General features: G+C 36.8%; 1 protein-coding gene across 8 annotated transcripts in view; it reads right to left on the bottom strand.

The window, feature by feature from the left end:
- Positions 1-1,925: 1,925 nt before the first annotated feature.
- Positions 1,926-16,932, bottom strand: part of DIP2C (disco interacting protein 2 homolog C) — a 578,672-nt gene continuing 563,665 nt past the window's right edge. For all 8 annotated transcript variants that reach the window (XM_074267256.1, XM_074267253.1, XM_074267254.1 and 5 more), the window contains 4 exons: positions 15,446-15,520; positions 13,069-13,243; positions 9,556-9,679; positions 1,926-2,419 (listed from right to left, as the gene is read on the bottom strand). In XM_074267256.1, the coding sequence (XP_074123357.1) occupies positions 2,167-2,419; positions 9,556-9,679; positions 13,069-13,243; positions 15,446-15,520 (627 nt within the window). In that variant the 3' untranslated portion in view covers positions 1,926-2,166. The remainder of the gene's footprint in view (positions 2,420-9,555; positions 9,680-13,068; positions 13,244-15,445; positions 15,521-16,932) is intronic.

The following is a 16,932-nucleotide window of genomic DNA, read 5'->3' as shown; positions in this document are numbered from 1 at the left end:
GATCTAAAAAGCAAATGTCTTGTGCACCTAGGAGGATACACTGTACATGCAGACAAAAATGTGCCTTTAAAAAATACTCAAAATAAGCTGCCTTGGATTTTGGAAGTCAAACAAAACTTTCTTTTAGCAAAGGGCCCACTACTGAATGTATACTGCAAAGTCAGACATAGACATTGCCTAAAAGTATCATTTTTCAAAAAAAGGACCTAAATTTTTCCCAGCAACAATCTCAGTCATGCATATCCAGTAACAAGAGAGCTATCACAGGAGCCTATTTGGGACAATCATAAAATAAATCAGTCTTGGGTGGCTGCTGATAGACTCACTTGGTCAGACACAGACAGGCCGTCTTGATTTAGAAATGTACTAATGAGCTCTGAAAATTAAAAAAAAAAAAAAAAAGGGAGGGATTTGGGAAGGATAGAGGGAAGAGAGGAGAGACGAGAATGGAAGTAGGACCTGAAGATCTATTTATCTATGGGTAGTTAAATGAAGGCAGCTGTGAAGCATGCTTTTGTACTCTTCCCTATCACTGGCCTCTGGTACAGGCTACCAGGGTAGCTCAGCTCCATGAAGAACTTCCCTTGGTCTAAGAGACCCGGAGAAGACAGACTCACTAGCTTGGTTACAGGAGGAGAGAAGACCATTTATCTAATTCCATTCCCTAGAGTTGTCTTGGAGAATGTGCCTACCCACTACAATGGCCATTGGAGGGAGAAATGAGACCAACTTGGTGCAAGTGACCATGTAAAACCATTCCTTATCATATCACAACGATAACAGCAATGAAAAAAAAATAAACACACCAACAAAAATGATGGGGAAAACTTGTGCAACAAATTCTTGCAGCTAGGAAACAGTGCTATTTGCCAACCTGCCTTCCTAAAGTCTAACAAGTGTAAGCACATGCCAGCACAAATATAGTTATTGTTACCTCTGTGGCAAAGAAAAAAATATTTTAGTGCATGTTTAGCCTTAAATTCATTCACCATCTTCCAGATGGCAATAATTTCACTTGCTGGTATCTGGTATCTAGAAGAAACTTTTGAGACAGGGTTACTTGGCAATCCACGATTGCTTTCATCAGAGAAAGTTTGTGTGAGTTAACACTCAATTATCTACATTAGAGTGGGGGGGGGAACAGGGACACCATGCAAGTGACAAGTTCTGCATTTTAAACTTTAAAATCTTTTTTGTCCTTAGTGAATTTATATTTCATATATATATATTTGATGTGATACTATCCACGCAAGATAATACAACACTTTTTTTATATTAGCAAACATTACAAGACTTTAATATTCTTGAATGTTTTTTTCTTTTATACTTCTAAAGAGATCAAAATAAATTAAACGTTTTGTACATAATTACATATGAAGAAGTTAACTTATTTTATCTTTTTAGTTTAGTACAAAGATATCTGCAAGATAATTGCCGAAATACACCTTATTTATAATTTCTTCTTTCTATGCTAACATCAAAGGCCATTTGTTAGCCTTTATCTTTCGGCACATTTCTGACAAAGAAAGCTGCTAAATTCTAATTGGAAGGTGCTATTTGGAAAGTTTTCGTACCTCAACATGTTTTCCTAAAACAATGGGATCTAAAGATGGCTTCAATTAGTAACAGATCCACGTTGGTAAGATTGATGACACATTAAAACAGTGAAAACAATTCTTTGTCACACTATGTAAAATTGTTTTAAAAGAACCCATTCAGAGGGCAGATTTTAAAAAATTGCTACTTCAGCTCAACATAAAGTACAAAGCCACATTTACGCAGAAAGCACTTATCCAGTAAGCCAAAAAAAAAAAAAATAGAAAGAAAAATAGAAAAGAAAAAAAGTTTTAAAATGGACTTTTCCAACAAACCAAAGGCAGTAATCCCAAAGTCCTTCTGAGCTAAAAATTTAGTGGTAAAGGAAATACATTTCCACATTTTATTCCCTGGCCAATTGTGACTGCTTTGAAAAGTCATCATTATTATCATCATCATTATCATCATCATCATCATCAATCATCATCATCATCATCATCATCATCATCACAATAACAGAAACAGTTCCAATCTGATGAGTATCACCCTCGCTTCTCTGCACATTTTTAGTGGACACTGAGAAAAATGTATACATCTCTAGTAAAGTCCATGGAAGCCAAAGGGAGAAGACTACATATTGTAGGCCACATAAATTGGGTCTAGCTGGTCTGCCAAAAATCCATCTCGTAGGTGCATACGCTGCTTCTCTCCACGGGAGTTGATAGGAATTACACCAATGTCCACGACTACCACCACGCCTACAATCAAGTAATGTTCCTCTAGAACCACATTCGTGACTAAGGGAACAAGGTCCAAGGCTTCTTGTTCTGATCCATCCAGCTCAACCACGACGACCAACAAGTTTGTCCAAGTAAACACGGCACTAGGAGGGGAGAAGACAAATCATTAGCATGATAGACAGGTTGAGTTAAAAAAAAAAACCTCTAATAATAAATATATACTTAAATATAATTAGATATGTATACATAAATAGATAATAAATAAGATAACTTGTTTTTTTATCACTGTCATTTCCTGTTATACTGCTCCCACCTTTCCCCCTTGAACCTTCCCCCAAAACAAAATAAAGTTAAATATAACCAACAAAAAGACCACATCCGATAGCATTTATGACATTTCTGGTCCCCCACTCCACACTTCTAAAAGGAAGAAAATATGCTTCCTCATCTGTTCTCCCAGACTAAGATTAGATACTGTAATTAATCCAAGTTCAGCTGTTTTTTTTTAGTGTTCTTTTAAATTATGGGATGGTAGTAACATTTTTCTTTTCACTCTGCACTCTTTACTTGCCAATTCATGTCTTCTCATGTTTCTAAAAATTCCTCATATTTTAAGATGTTCTTATCATAGAATTCACATTCCATTTACATTCATGTACCATAGTTTGTTCAATCATTCATTTCTCCAATCCAGGGACACCCACTTTTCTTTTCTTGTTTTTGCTACAAGAAGAAAGGCTATTTGGATATTCTGTCTTTGCCTTCCTTAGTGAGTATAGTTGCCAGTATACAGGTCATTGGGTTTAGCAATTTTATTTTGTTTTATTGGCAAAAATCAAAGGTAATTTACACTAGCAACAGGGAAGATCAAGAAAGACATTACATGGTACTCAAGGTAACTTTTAAAGGAAATAGGATTTGCCAAAATGAGCCAAACTGGTTATATGACAAAAAACATAAAATTCATTATCTAGCTTGGTGGCTTTCTGTAGCCATAAGTTTGTGAGCCTCCTTGCCATAATGAGACATTAGAACAGAGATTTTTTTTTAAAAATAGGCAATATTAATAATAAGGCCCTGGATTTAAGTAGAATTTACATAAGAGTTTAGTGTGACACTAGCTGCAGGCAGCTAATTTTCTGGGATCAAGTTAAAAGCATTTTGTTCTATTTTGAAATGAATTCTCAAATTAAATCAATCTCTGTAAGACTTATCCTGTTGTCCATGGCTCCAATGGGTCTAAATAGATTTCTAAGGATCTATCCATTTAAATACGAAAAAAATATATCTTTATTTTATTGTCTGTGTATGTGTGTATATATAGTTACCATTTATGTAGTGATTTTTTTATTTTATTTTTTTCTATATTAAAACTTTTTATTTTTCAAAACATATGCATGGACAATTCTTCCACATCAGGGAGGCTCTACAGGGGGTTCCTGCTCAGACAAAAATGACAACTAAGAGTCCTTCCAACAACCATGACAACAATAAAGGTCCAAAGTGGAGGAGCAGTTCAGAGGAATCCTATAAAACCTGAATTCATTTGGATCTGGGCCATCTGAGTCGAAAAAAAAAGCTGACTAGGTCTGTTTCCTTCCCAAATGAGATCATCCTGCTAAGTGCAGCTTGAAAAAAATCAAATTACCAAACCCTGAAATGTACAAATTTATAATGTGCAGTATTAATTATCTTCTCTCTTGTTTTTTTCCTAAGCAATGTAAAACTTAGTCATAAAAATCTGCTCCAGGTTAGCACTTTGCTGACTTAGTTTTAAGGAAGATGGAAATTATTCTGCATTTTAATGTGGGGAAAATCTCTGGTTAAGCAACATTCTCTAAAGTATGACTCCAAAAGGAGGGTCACCAGACAAAAGGGTCTTCTAATTCTTTATCATTACAACTGAAAAATTAGCCAACTGCACAATACTTGCCAGAAAATGAGTACACAAAGGGTATTAATTAACTCTAGGAATAAAAGAATCGCAAATATCCATATGATAGAGGTATAGTGTGGTGTCTGGGTTCAAGAAAACCTGCTTCTCACCCATGTTGGCTGTGTGATCCTGGATTCATTGCTTATATTTTCTGTACTCTGGGAAATCCCAAGACTCTTAAATTGTAGAGAGGATGTTGAATAATATAAATTGAGGGATTTTATTTCCTTAGTAAGTTCTGTTTACCAATGAAACATGATCCAAGCTCCACTAACTTAAAAAGAAACTATTCCTTAAGATCAGAAAGCACCAGCAAAATAACTGTATGGATATATATACATATAATGTGTTTAACATATACTTTAACATATTTAACATGTATGGGTCTGCCTGCCATCTAAGGGGAGGGGGTGTGGAGAGAGAGGGGAAGAGTTGAAAAAGAGGGTTTTGCAAGGGTCAATGCTGAAAAATTACCCATGCATATATCTTGTAAATAAAAAAGCTATAAAAAAGATCAGAAAGCACCTTTAATACATTCCTCACCTCCCAAGATTGTTAGCTGATGTGAGGGTCAAGTGAGACACCATGTAAAATGCATTGCAAACCTTCAATCTCTATATAAAACTAGCTCTCCTCCTTAGCTACCATTATTAGGCTGAATCAGTAATGTGAGCATGGCTTTTGGGATGAAGCTACTAGGATTTTTTTCAGAGTTTATGTATTCCTCATGGAATTACTGTCTCTAAGCAAAAAATAAAGAGGGTTGGATATAGTTTTATCCAAAGTCCACATAGGTAGGAGATGGATGGGAAATATGGACAGAGCTTTCTCAGTGGCAGATGAGGTCCCTAATTCAATGGTCAGCTATTTGATACTCATAGGGTAACCAAGTGTGCAACTAATCAACAAGCATTTATTTAATACCTACTATATGGTTGCTGTTATGGGAAGTTCCAAGAATACAAAGAAAAAAGCCAACAATTCTTCTCTCAATGAACTATATTCTAAGTAAGTAACAACACTCCTGCGGGTGTGGGGAAAATAATAGCAGCTGGGGGGTGTGGACCTTAAAGGCCTCACTTCTGTAAGAGAGAAAGGACATACAGAAGATTCTATTAATCTGTTTATTGACTGTTTGACAGTCTTAAAGAAGATCAGGTATTCATTTATAACTGCTTTTCACAAGCATAGTTTGGTTTCTTGGCCACATCTTCACAGGCAAAGGAAAAAGGGAAACTGAAAAAATACAAATTAAAAAAAAAATTTGGCTGTTGATGAAAAAAGGGATTTGATTGCTTGGACTTGTTCCCTGTTTATGTTACAAAACCCTGAGGTCTTCTCTGTTTTCCCCACTCAGTAGCTTGTCAGTATAAAAATCTTCCATTTACACGATATATATGTTGTATGGACATAGTTTTTTTTTAATGTTGTCTCCCCACCTCCCCAGGTAGGTTAAACTCTTTGATGATGGGGACTAAGGTTTATCTCTAATACTTTACATTAAGAGCAACTCCAAGTAAATGTTTTTAATATCCATTAATATTAATAGATAATATTGTTGACTAATTGATAATAAATTGAAGTTGCCTGCTCAGAGGTAAGCTGGGTATGTCTGGGTTGCTCTAGATTTCTCAATTCAGCCATAAATTAAAAAGGACGTTGTTGTTCATCCTTTGTTTTTGAAGAGGATCAAAGATATCAATCACAAGGGTGATGTCCTGACATGTGCCTTTTTGACCTCAGAGACAAAGGTTCAATTTTCTGGGATATTCCTAATTATTGAATGGGCCTCAGATTTATTCTGAAAGGAGATTAGGATAAATCTTGAATTTCTGTCAGTGGACACTCTATCCATAACAATCAGTTACATTAACAGTAACATTAAAAATCATGGGATAGAATTTCATAACATGGCTATAGGGACACCATATCCCAGACAGGCAGAACCTCATGGAGAAACCTAGGTGCTGTCTTAAAAACTAGGCAGAAACCCATGAAACAAGATAGTAAATTCAAGTTGAAAATGTGTTCTTAGAAACACGAAAAAAGAAAAAAGTGACTCCACTGACCTCAATGTTTTCCTTTTTTTTAAACTAGGGAACCTGAATTTGGGAGGGTAGAAAAGGAGAAAGAAGAGGAGGAAAGGAAAGAAAAATGGAGAGAAGAAGAAAAAAAGGGGAGGGGAAGGGAAGGAAGTAGAAGGGAAAAGAGGAGAAGGGAGGAACATTTTGACTATTAAAGGGATTTTATTTCAGGGTTTTCATTTTTAGTTGAGTGGACTTACACAGTTTATTCTGAAAACACCAGTTACTGTGCTCTGCCAAGCATGTACTCAATGACTGAACTATGAGGAACACAAGCCCACCCACTGCAAATCTATGAGGCTCAAAAGAAGCAGTTAGTTCTCCTTGATGTCAATCTCCTCAAGAGTAAAAAATGACTTTGGGGAAGATGTCAAAGTCTTTCCATTAGGTCTTCTCTCCCCCTAAGCTCATGCAGGCTACAAGGAGGTACCTGTGCTGTAGGAGCCCAAGCTTATTAAATTCCTCCCCCAGGTGACAGGCTTGGTGTCCCTGGGCAAGCATTCCTGCTCCTGCCAATCACTCAACAAGCATGTAGTAAGAGTTTGCTCCATGATAGACATGCTATTAAGCACTAAGGATACAAAAAAAGGGCAAAAACATGGCCCTTGGTCTTAAGGGACTCATATTCTAAGGGGGGGATTACAACAAGCAAAAACTGGGTCTGTACAAGAAATCTCCAGAGAAAGGGGAAGGCACCTTCAGAAGTACAGCAGTGCTACTGTAATGTTTTGTGGTCTTGCAGAAGTGGGGTTTTTAACTGAAACCTGAAGGAATCCTGGGAGTAAGGAGACAAAGGAAGGAGGGGGAAAGCCTTTCAGACAAGAGGGACAACCATTGGAGTCCTTTTGTTTGGGGAAGAGTAAAGAAGTCATTTGCCACTGGATTGCACCATACATGATGGAGAGTACTTGAACAGGAGAACAAGGCAAGGTTAGGAAAGACTTTAAAAAACAAACAGAGGATTTTATATTTGATCCTGGAGCTAATGCCAAAAGATCTAGAGGAGGAGGGAGGAGGAGAGGGAAGGAGGAAGTCCCTAATTAAATTGAATCCCTGTTCAATCATCAGATTCTAATATTATGTTCCTGGGCTGGAAAAGTTAGCTGTAGGGGAAATCCACCAAACTTGGCTGACTTCACTCCTAACCCCCTATATACTACTTAATCGCATTGGTGAGAATATAGTACAGATGCAAATATCTAAAAAGCAGTTGCTCAGTCATCTAACAGGGCTGCTATTATTAATGAAGTGCCACTAGCATACAAGGTACTTTACAACAACTAGAGATAGACCAAAGCTCCAAACCTTTAGGGAAGGAAAATACTGAAAGTATTTAACTGGGCCAAGGCTCCATCATGAACTTGTAACCTGTTAAGCTGCTTTACTGCACAGGGAATAACAAGGAACTTCTGAAATAGGTTATTTGGTTTTTGAGGGGAATAAGAGGGTCTTAGTCAAATTTATGTAAGCCTTCCTCCAGCAAAACTTTGACATTATGTTCTCCCTTCCCCCCATTTAACATTTTCCCACATAGCTCATACATTTATTTTAAAAGACTCCAGGTGACAGCTCATAATTTTTTTTTTTAATTCCTTGTATCATGTTTTCCCAAAGCCAAAAAACTTCCCTCCAAAACCTCCTGGAAAACATTACCAAGAAGTTTTCACTGCAATAAAAGTAAAATTAGTTCCAGGTAAAGCATGATATATTAACTTTGAGCAGGGAATGCTTTTTTATTGCTAAGTATTAACCCCAAGAAAAATGAAGCTTTACACTTGAAGGCTCGGCAACACTTCCTCAGCTTTTCTATCAAGGCTCATTTCCACCAGTGTTTTACAATGGCAGAGTACTTTTGATGCAGCCATTTGGAAAACTATTCATAATCACTAATGATTAGAGAAAAGGAAACGAAAACAACTCTGAGGGATCACCTTGTATTCAAATTGATAGAGACGTAAAGGGTAAAAAAAATCAGCATCTGTGGGATGTTCAGATAACAAACATGCTAAGTCACGGAGAGGGGAAACTATGAATTTGTGCAACAATTATGAAAAACAATTGGAAATCATTAAAGGATGTTACTAAATTGTTCATGTCCTTTGATCCAGAGGTCCCACTATTGCATCACTACTCCAGCTTACCAATGCAAGAGAATCCTAATGTATCAAAATATTAAAAATGGTGATATTTGTAATAGCAAAGGGTTGAAAACAAACTAGAAGCCTGGTGATTGAGGACTGGTTAAATAAATTGTGGTATGAGAATGTCATGAAATTCAAGGTATCTCAAAAGTTTATAATAATTTAAAATTGCTTTGATTTTGGGACCCTGTGCTGATTACTGAATAAAGAAACTAAAACCAAAAACTTTATCTACCATGATGAAAATGAAGAGAACTTTAAAGAAAAAAAAATCGGCTTAGTTTAATACAATGTATAGGGTTGGCTCCAAATGATTAAAGCGAATTGCCCAGAGTAAATAATAAAAATGGAAAATGGCATACACTGTTAGTTGAATAATTCACTGTTGGGTGGTTTTCCTTAACTTTTGTTTCTTTAATAGATCTGTGCTTTCTTTGGTACAGGAAAACTAAAGAAATTTGGTGAAGAAATGCTAACCATTTGGTAAGAACTCTCATCCATCAAGGCAGATCACCAGCTTCTGCAATAATTTATAGCCTCACAGAGCTGCCTGGGGGAACACTGAGGGATTAAATGATTTACCTAGGATTATACAGCCTGTAGAAGTCAGAAACTGGAGAGGAATCCAGGCCTTCCTGAGCTCTACAGTACACTGTCCCTCTTGAACTTGTGCCATAGTACTGACTTCTAATGGATCCAAACTGAAATCACTGCTCTGCCCCTACCCAACCCCAATCTAATAATTTTTTTTTCTGAGAAGATAAGTAGAGGGCTTGTTTCTTGGGAATAATACCAGCTGGCATCTCTATAGTGGTTTAACAGTTTGTAATTTCTCATCTGCTTATCTAAACAATCCTGTGAAGTTGGTACTGGCCATTTAGTGGTGGTGATCCTCATTTTACATTTGAAAATACTGAGATTCAGGAGTTTCAATTGCCTAATATTACACACTGCTTGTGAGTGTCTGGTAGGACTAGAATCTGGTGCTCTTCTCTCTCTCCAAGTAGGAATGAATCATGCAGCAGCATTCTATCATGTTGGGGTGAGAGTGGGGAGAAAAACGTTTTCACTGTAGTTCATAAGAATGCAAGCTTCAGACTCCCTGGTTTGTAACTTACCATTCTGTGACACTTTTATGGGCTCTGATCACTGATGTCTCAATATCGATTGGATGATACCTCATTCCTCTTAACTCCATAGCTTCATCTAGGGCACCCACAACATAGAGGGCATCATGGCGCTCTGTTTTATGAACCAGAAGGAGAAAGAAAGTTGATATATAAGCCATCAGGATTGCACAGTTCAATTTGCTTCTTTTTTGTTTATTTTTCACTTTATTTTGAACTTATAGAATAAAACAAACATTTCTATAACAGTTTAATGTTTATTATATAGTAATAATAATATAATATTGCAAAGTATATAGTATAATATAATAAAATAATACATATAATATATAGTACATATATATTATATAATAATATAGTATAACATACTATAATATAGCATAATAAAAAAGAATGAAACTGCAAATCTATTAGTCAAAACTTGCTCTTCCTTTTAAATAGACAACAAAATTATCATGTAAATTACCCTCTTATGGCCATCATTAGACACAAATATGTGTATACATAGATACAAATAAGTAAAATTATTCTATACTATACTATTTATCAGTTCCTTCTCTAGAGGCAGATAGCATCTTTCTTCATATGAAATTTTAATCTTTAAAATTAATTTAGGTAAAATATTTAAAAATCAAATCTTAGTTAATTCTATACCCGATTGGAAGTGTTGTTTTATTTAATAAAAAGAAAACAACCTCTAGTTGGGATTCCTAATAGGAGAGGTCTTTGCCAGGGCACAGAAAACCAACAAGAATGATAAAAGAACCAGCAGATTTGAAAGGATTCAGAACCGAAAGGACCCTTTGGGGTCAAGGCAGTTACACTTTTCATTTTATGTGAGGAATAGGAGGACCAGAGAGATGTGACCTGCTCAAGGTCACCCAGCTAATCAATGGCAGAATGAGGATTTGAAAGCCAGTCCCCTGATTCCAAATCTATCACTCTATGTTGTGAAGTCTTTTCACTGAAGATGTTTAGAATTTGTCAGGCTTTGTACCAACTCTACTATCTCCCTCATAACTCTCCATTCCTAATAAAGCTGGTCTTTACTGAGAGGGAAGAATCTTTTTTTCTTTTTTCTTTTTCCTGTGCCAGTATATACACCACTATGTTTAATATGATTTTATTTTCTTCTGGTGATGATGAGTTCAAGGAACCTTAGTAATTATTTGGCTCAATATCTCACTTTTTCAATGAGTGAACTGAAGCAGATGACTTGTTCAAAGTCACAAATGTGGTTACTGACAGGGTTAAGGCAATGAGCCAAGTCTCCTGACTTCCATTCTGGTAATCTACCACATTGATACCATATTGTAGCTAGATTCCATTCAATTTAGGAGACACTTAAGGATTTATTCTCAGCCAATTTAGAAATAACAAATAAATAAATAATGAATATTTTAAATTAAAGTTATTTTTTTTTTGACTGAGGCAATCTGGGTTAAGTGACTTGCCCAAGGTCATACAACTAGGAAGTGTTAAGTGTCTGAGACCAGATTTGAACTTGGGTCCTCCTGAATTCAGGGCTGGTGCTCTATCCACTGTACCAAATAGCTGCCCCTTCAAGTTAAAATTTAATTAAAAAATTAAAACAAAGTTATGTTGTTCTTTGAAAGTGAGGAAATATATCTTTGATCTTTTAAATGGTAAATGAAGACCTCCCTTTAAAAAATGACCAACTTATAAGTAAAGTGGAAGAAATAAGAATATGATGTCTATTATGTGCCAGCTACTGGCTTTTAAAAATATTATCTCATTTGATCCTTACAACAATCCTGGGAAGTAGATGCTTTTATGATCCTTTTTTATAGTTGAAGCAACAGAGGCAAATGAAAATTAAGTGATTTGTAAAAGGTCCTACAGCTAGTAAGTATCTGAGGCTGAATTTAAACTGAGATATTTCTGACTTAAAACCCAGGACTCTATCCATTGTACCATCAGCATCCTCTAGGAAAACAATTTTCCCTAGGTTCATATACGATTATAAGAATAGAAGAAAATGGGGGCAGCTAGGTGGCGACGTGGATAGAGCACCAGCCCTGAATTCAGGAGGACCCGAGTTCAAATCTGATCTCAGACACTTAACACTTCCTAGCTGTGTGACCCTGGGCAAGTCACTTAACCCCAGCCTCAGGGGGGAAAAAAAGAATAGAAGACATCAGACATATATGATTATTAATATCTCTCTGCATTCTCGTGGAGGTGTGATGCAGCCCTGGCATTCTTTGGATCTCATGGTAAAGAAGGGTCTGGAGTGGACTGCACTTCCTAAAACATAGTCTTAGTGACACAGTCTTGGGGAACTGTTGGGAAGGCCATCCAAGGCTGAGTCACTGTGCAGTTTCTCATCTCTGTTTATAAATTTGATTTTCTGCAGGAATCCCAAATAACTTGTTGAAACCTAAACAGTTTATATATCTCTAAGATGCCAAATGTAATCTGTTGCTTGAATCACTAAATGAGTTCATTTGGCTCCCATTAAATTTTTAATAACATTAATGTCTTATTGTCAGGAAAGGAAACTAACCACTTTCTCCCAAAAGAGATTAAAAAACAACAACAACAAAAAAAACAAAAACAAAAAAACAGGTATTTTAACTGTCTCAACAGGTTGAGTGATCTGAGTATTAAGGAGACATGTGGATAGTTATATGCTTCAGCTCATTTACAAGCCAGAATGGCTCTCTATCTGGTGATTTGTCTTGCAAAGTGGTCCCTTCCTCTCTCAAAATCACATTTCCCATCTTTCCCGGAAAAAAAAAAGAAACTGGGCAAACAGCTCAGGTTGGTCTAATTCCATCCACGAGGGGGCAGTAGGACACCCTCCCTTAAGCCATGGCTGGAGAACAGTATCTTACATCCAGGAGCATCAGCTTGGAGGAAGATGCTCAGGTTAAAGCTGGGCAGGGGGACATTTTCTCCAGGAGAAGACGACAATCTGAATCACCCCGAGGAAGGAGCAGGGACAAACAGGACCTTAGCTGTTGTCCTGTGGGAACTTCAGGGCCAGTTTCTATTTTGAGCCCACATCTTGGGGGAGGTTGGGAAATGGATCCAAAGTTAGCAGGAGGAACACATCCAATAGGAGCCTTTTTAATACTGCATTCTGAAAACATTCAAGTCCTTAAACAGACATGAACCCTCATTAGTTTTAAATGGAGTCTGCCTTCTTGCAAACGAACCTGAGGTTTACCCCAAGTGTTGTACTGAATAAATGGTCAAAAACTCTTGGCTACAGGATTCTTCATGTTTTGCAGATTTGGATACTTTTTGGTGATTTCTCAAAGGTCTTTTGCATTCTATTCATCAAAAGGGAAAGTATTTAATCCTTGACATGCTCTTCTTTTAGGGGGAGTTGGGTGAGAACCCCAGCTAGTCCAAAGGAAGATGGGAATAGTAGGAATCTGACATTATGGGAACTCAGTAAAGGGACAGCCGTTAGGGAATCTGTCTTTTTTGTTCTGAGGAAGCTGGCTGAACTCGACTCGGAATGAAAATGCTCACCTCCATTGGCATCTGTAAGCTCAGTTCTCCTCAGGAATCCCAAATAGCCTGTTCGAGCCCAAATAGTCTGTGTATCTCCAAAGCTTAATCTTGAATTAAAGTGATCTGACTGAAGGGATTCATCTCCATAAATAGTAAAATAGCCACTGGCATTGTGAGCGCTGTGAACCCAGATCTGTTTAAGCAAAACACAACAAAACAAATTGACCAGAGCTTTATTCAACTGACCCAGGCAAGTTATTTTTGAAAAATATTTACTATTTTTAAGATTCTAAATAAATGTTTATTTGGATTGAGAAAGTCTGATTCATTCATCTCATTCTAGGCTTTAAGGGATATTCTAATACCTAAAGCTTTCTGCATTAATGGCTTTGCTCATCTTATTGGCCAAACTCTTCCCAAAGGTTTCTCCCTACAAGAGTTTAAGAAAATACAACTGGACCAAAGTAATTCAGAGACACCTTGGTGTAACTGCTAATTTTGTTTTATCAAAGTGGGATTTTTCACTCCATTTAGATACCTTACGTAATGAACTTTTGTAGTACTCATAGCTAATAGAATCATTTTCCAAGTAGAAACCAATTTTTGATAAAGAATTCCTGAGTTATGGTTAATCTCAAGGACTATAAATACTCTGGATGTATTTAATACACCATCCTACTCCTACCACTCTAACATTTTGTACCCAGGTTTCTTAGTACAGTGGTATCTGAAAGAGATTGGCTCAGGACTAGGGAAGCATTCCCAATCTTCCCAAAACATTTGAGAAATCAGACATAGGCTCAAGAGGAATCCTGAGCCATTGCTTCCAGAGGGTCTACTGGGATACTAGAAGGAAGGGTGACTAGGGACTTCCTGTTTATCCCACTGCCACTTTCAAAGGGACCTTATTATGCTTTTTTTTGGGGGGGCACATGCAAATGTATTAACTCTCCCTTTACAATATTGCCTTCTTAAGGCAAGGGATATCCTTTCATCATGTAGTTAGCTTGATGCCTGACACACAGAGAGTGCTTAATATGTGCTGGTTGATTGATAGCGGGTTACTCCCAAAGTGGGCTCCAGGAGCCCCCAGAATCAAGTCCAGGAATAACAAGTGGACACACTAACCTGCATGTTTAATCAAGAATCTGTATCTACTCTATGTTGGGAAGGATATCACAGCTAGAATGGACTCGAGAGCTCATCTTTTTTTAACATCCTCACTTTACAGATGAGGAAAAGAGACTTGGGATGAAGTAATTTGTCCCCAGGATCATAGTCAGCAAGTTTCCAAGACAGGATTGAAACCCATCTTTTCCAGATTCCAAGCTGAGCGCTGCTCTCTATTTCATCACTCAGCTTCTCAAAATAGAAACTATGCCAAAATTTTCTGGCTCCTGACACTGCACACTTATACCTCCAAATTCCAAGCAGTGGTCAGGTACAACACTGTGGTAACTCATAGAAGGCACTGAAATTTAACTAAGCATTTTTAAGACTTTCTCAACACTTGTAGTCAAATACATTTGCAGTTCAATAAATTTTCATGTAGATTAGAGCCAATGGAAACCCCTTCAGGAAAAGGAATTTAGGAATCATATCTGATCATGAACTAAAGGGTTATTACAAGGAAAAAACAAGTAAAGTAAGATTTTTTAAGATTTACCTCTTCTATGGCTACTTTTCCCAAATAAATTATAAATAGCAGATATTATCCCCCAGTATAAACTGCAAATGTTAAAGGACATTTATTTTATGACCCGAAATAAAAACTGTGTCATTCTCATCCTACTTAATATGCCAGCCATCATTTCCTAAGTAATAAATGGGAATTCTCAATTCTAAACTGCAGAATCCTTATTTCTCAGTTACCTTTCTATAGCTCTTTTGCATATGAGGTATTCCCAGCAAGGGCAGCAGATATATATATATATATATATATATATATATATATATATATATATATATATATATATATGTGTGTGTGGGAATCATGAGGGAGAACAACATGTTCAGGGAGATGAGGAACCAAGGGTGTGTTTAAATCATTACTGAATCCCATAAAGAATCTCACACACTTCTTTAAGGAATTGATATTTTGTTATTCTGAGGAAGAGATGTAACTGTGTTTCAGTCTTCTATGTAGCCTAACAGATTCTTCTGATCAGATTCTGATCAAATCAGACTTTGTAGTTCGAAATGAACTCCAAACTCCATTTCCTTTGGGGGCTATTTGTTGGTTCAGTCACTCATTCATTCATGAGGTTCCAATTAGAGATCAAATGTCTGTATGAAAGGTACTCCCTGGTTTCAAGGAGAATAGAATATGTGTGTCTGAAGAGGAAAATCTGGTCTGAGAGGGATGGCCTTCCAAAAGCCAACTTCTATTACTTACCTCCCCAAGATGAGAGTCTCCCAAGGGTCCTTTTGTTTCTGGATTTGCAATTATGATACGGACTCCAGGAAGAATCTATTGAGAGAGAAAAAAATCCAATTGATGGGAAGGAAGGAAAGAAGGAGAGAAAAAGAGAGGGAGAGGAGAGAGACAGGTGGGGAAATAGGCAAATGGGTAAAAGATATAAACATACACCATATCAGGAAAACATATTTATTCTTATACTGATGCTAGATATTCTTAGAACTTTTTTTTTCTTGTGAGGCAATTGGGGTTAAGTGATTTGCCCAGGGTCACACAGTTAGAAGCGTTAAGTGTCTGAAGCCAAATTTGAACTCAGGTCCTCCTGACTTCAGGGCTGCCACCTAGCTGCCCCTAGAACTATCCTTTTAAAGGATCATTTCCTTTCTTTTTGGAAGTCAATGATCCTGAGTCCGGAACTATGCAATGCATTTCTCAGAATATATAAGAAATGCATTATCTTTAAGATATCCTGTTAAATATTCCAATTGCAGTAAATGAATAAATAGGCAACCCTCATCTTACATGATCTCGGTACACAAAATTCCAAACTGATAATCAAGAAATAGGTAATGATAATAATTGCACATCTTTCCATATAGTTTACAGTTTGCAAATCATTTTCATCAACTCTGAGAAGTAGGCAGGATAAACATCATTATTCCCATTTAACAGACGAGGAAAAAGATTCAAGGGGTGGAATTGACTTCTTTATACTTATGAAAGAATAATTATTAGTTCCAGGACCCTAAGCTTTCAGACATTTTGTGTTCTTTTCATTATGCTATGCTGCTCATTCATTTTATGTGACTTCAGGTCTTAAAAGATCATTTTCAGACTAAAATCCATTATGCTAGGTCCTCTGCACAATTCTTCAGTGTATTTGGACAAGCATACATGTATACACTTAACCTGTGTGGACCTCATCTGCCTCACCTGTAAAATAATTGGCTTCAATAAGTGATCACAAAGATTTCCTTAGTTATCTATACATACTATAATCCTTTGCTCAGGTGATGAGATTTGCAGGTGAAAGCTGCTTCTACAATACGTGTTAAAGAAATCGGAGTGGCCAAAGTCTGAAAGCCAAGGTATCCCAGATACGAGCTCAGGAGATAATTGATTTTTTTTTTTTTTAGTTACTGAAGAAGAAACCAACTTCAGCTTGACACTAGAATTCTTCCCTCCAAGGTGAGCACTGGTTTCTTATTTGTCAAATTCAATGGCCTCCTCTCAATCCTCATTCTTGTCCTTTCTGTAGCCTGTGCTATTATTGATCACTCTCTTTTCCTTGATTTTCTGTTCTCTAAAGCTTTAGGGATGCCATACACAGGATTCTGTTCTGGGTCCTCTTCTCTTCACCCTCTATATGACTTCTCTTGGTTATCTCATCAGCTTTATACTCTCCTAATGGGTTTAATTACTATTTCTATGCTGATGATTCTCAAATCCATCTATCCCACCCC

This window comes from Sminthopsis crassicaudata, chromosome 5, assembly GCF_048593235.1.
Source record: "Sminthopsis crassicaudata isolate SCR6 chromosome 5, ASM4859323v1, whole genome shotgun sequence".
NCBI lineage: Eukaryota > Metazoa > Chordata > Mammalia > Dasyuromorphia > Dasyuridae > Sminthopsis > Sminthopsis crassicaudata.
The sequence above is the reverse complement of the archived record's forward strand: the minus strand, read 5'-3'. Positions and strand labels throughout refer to the sequence as shown.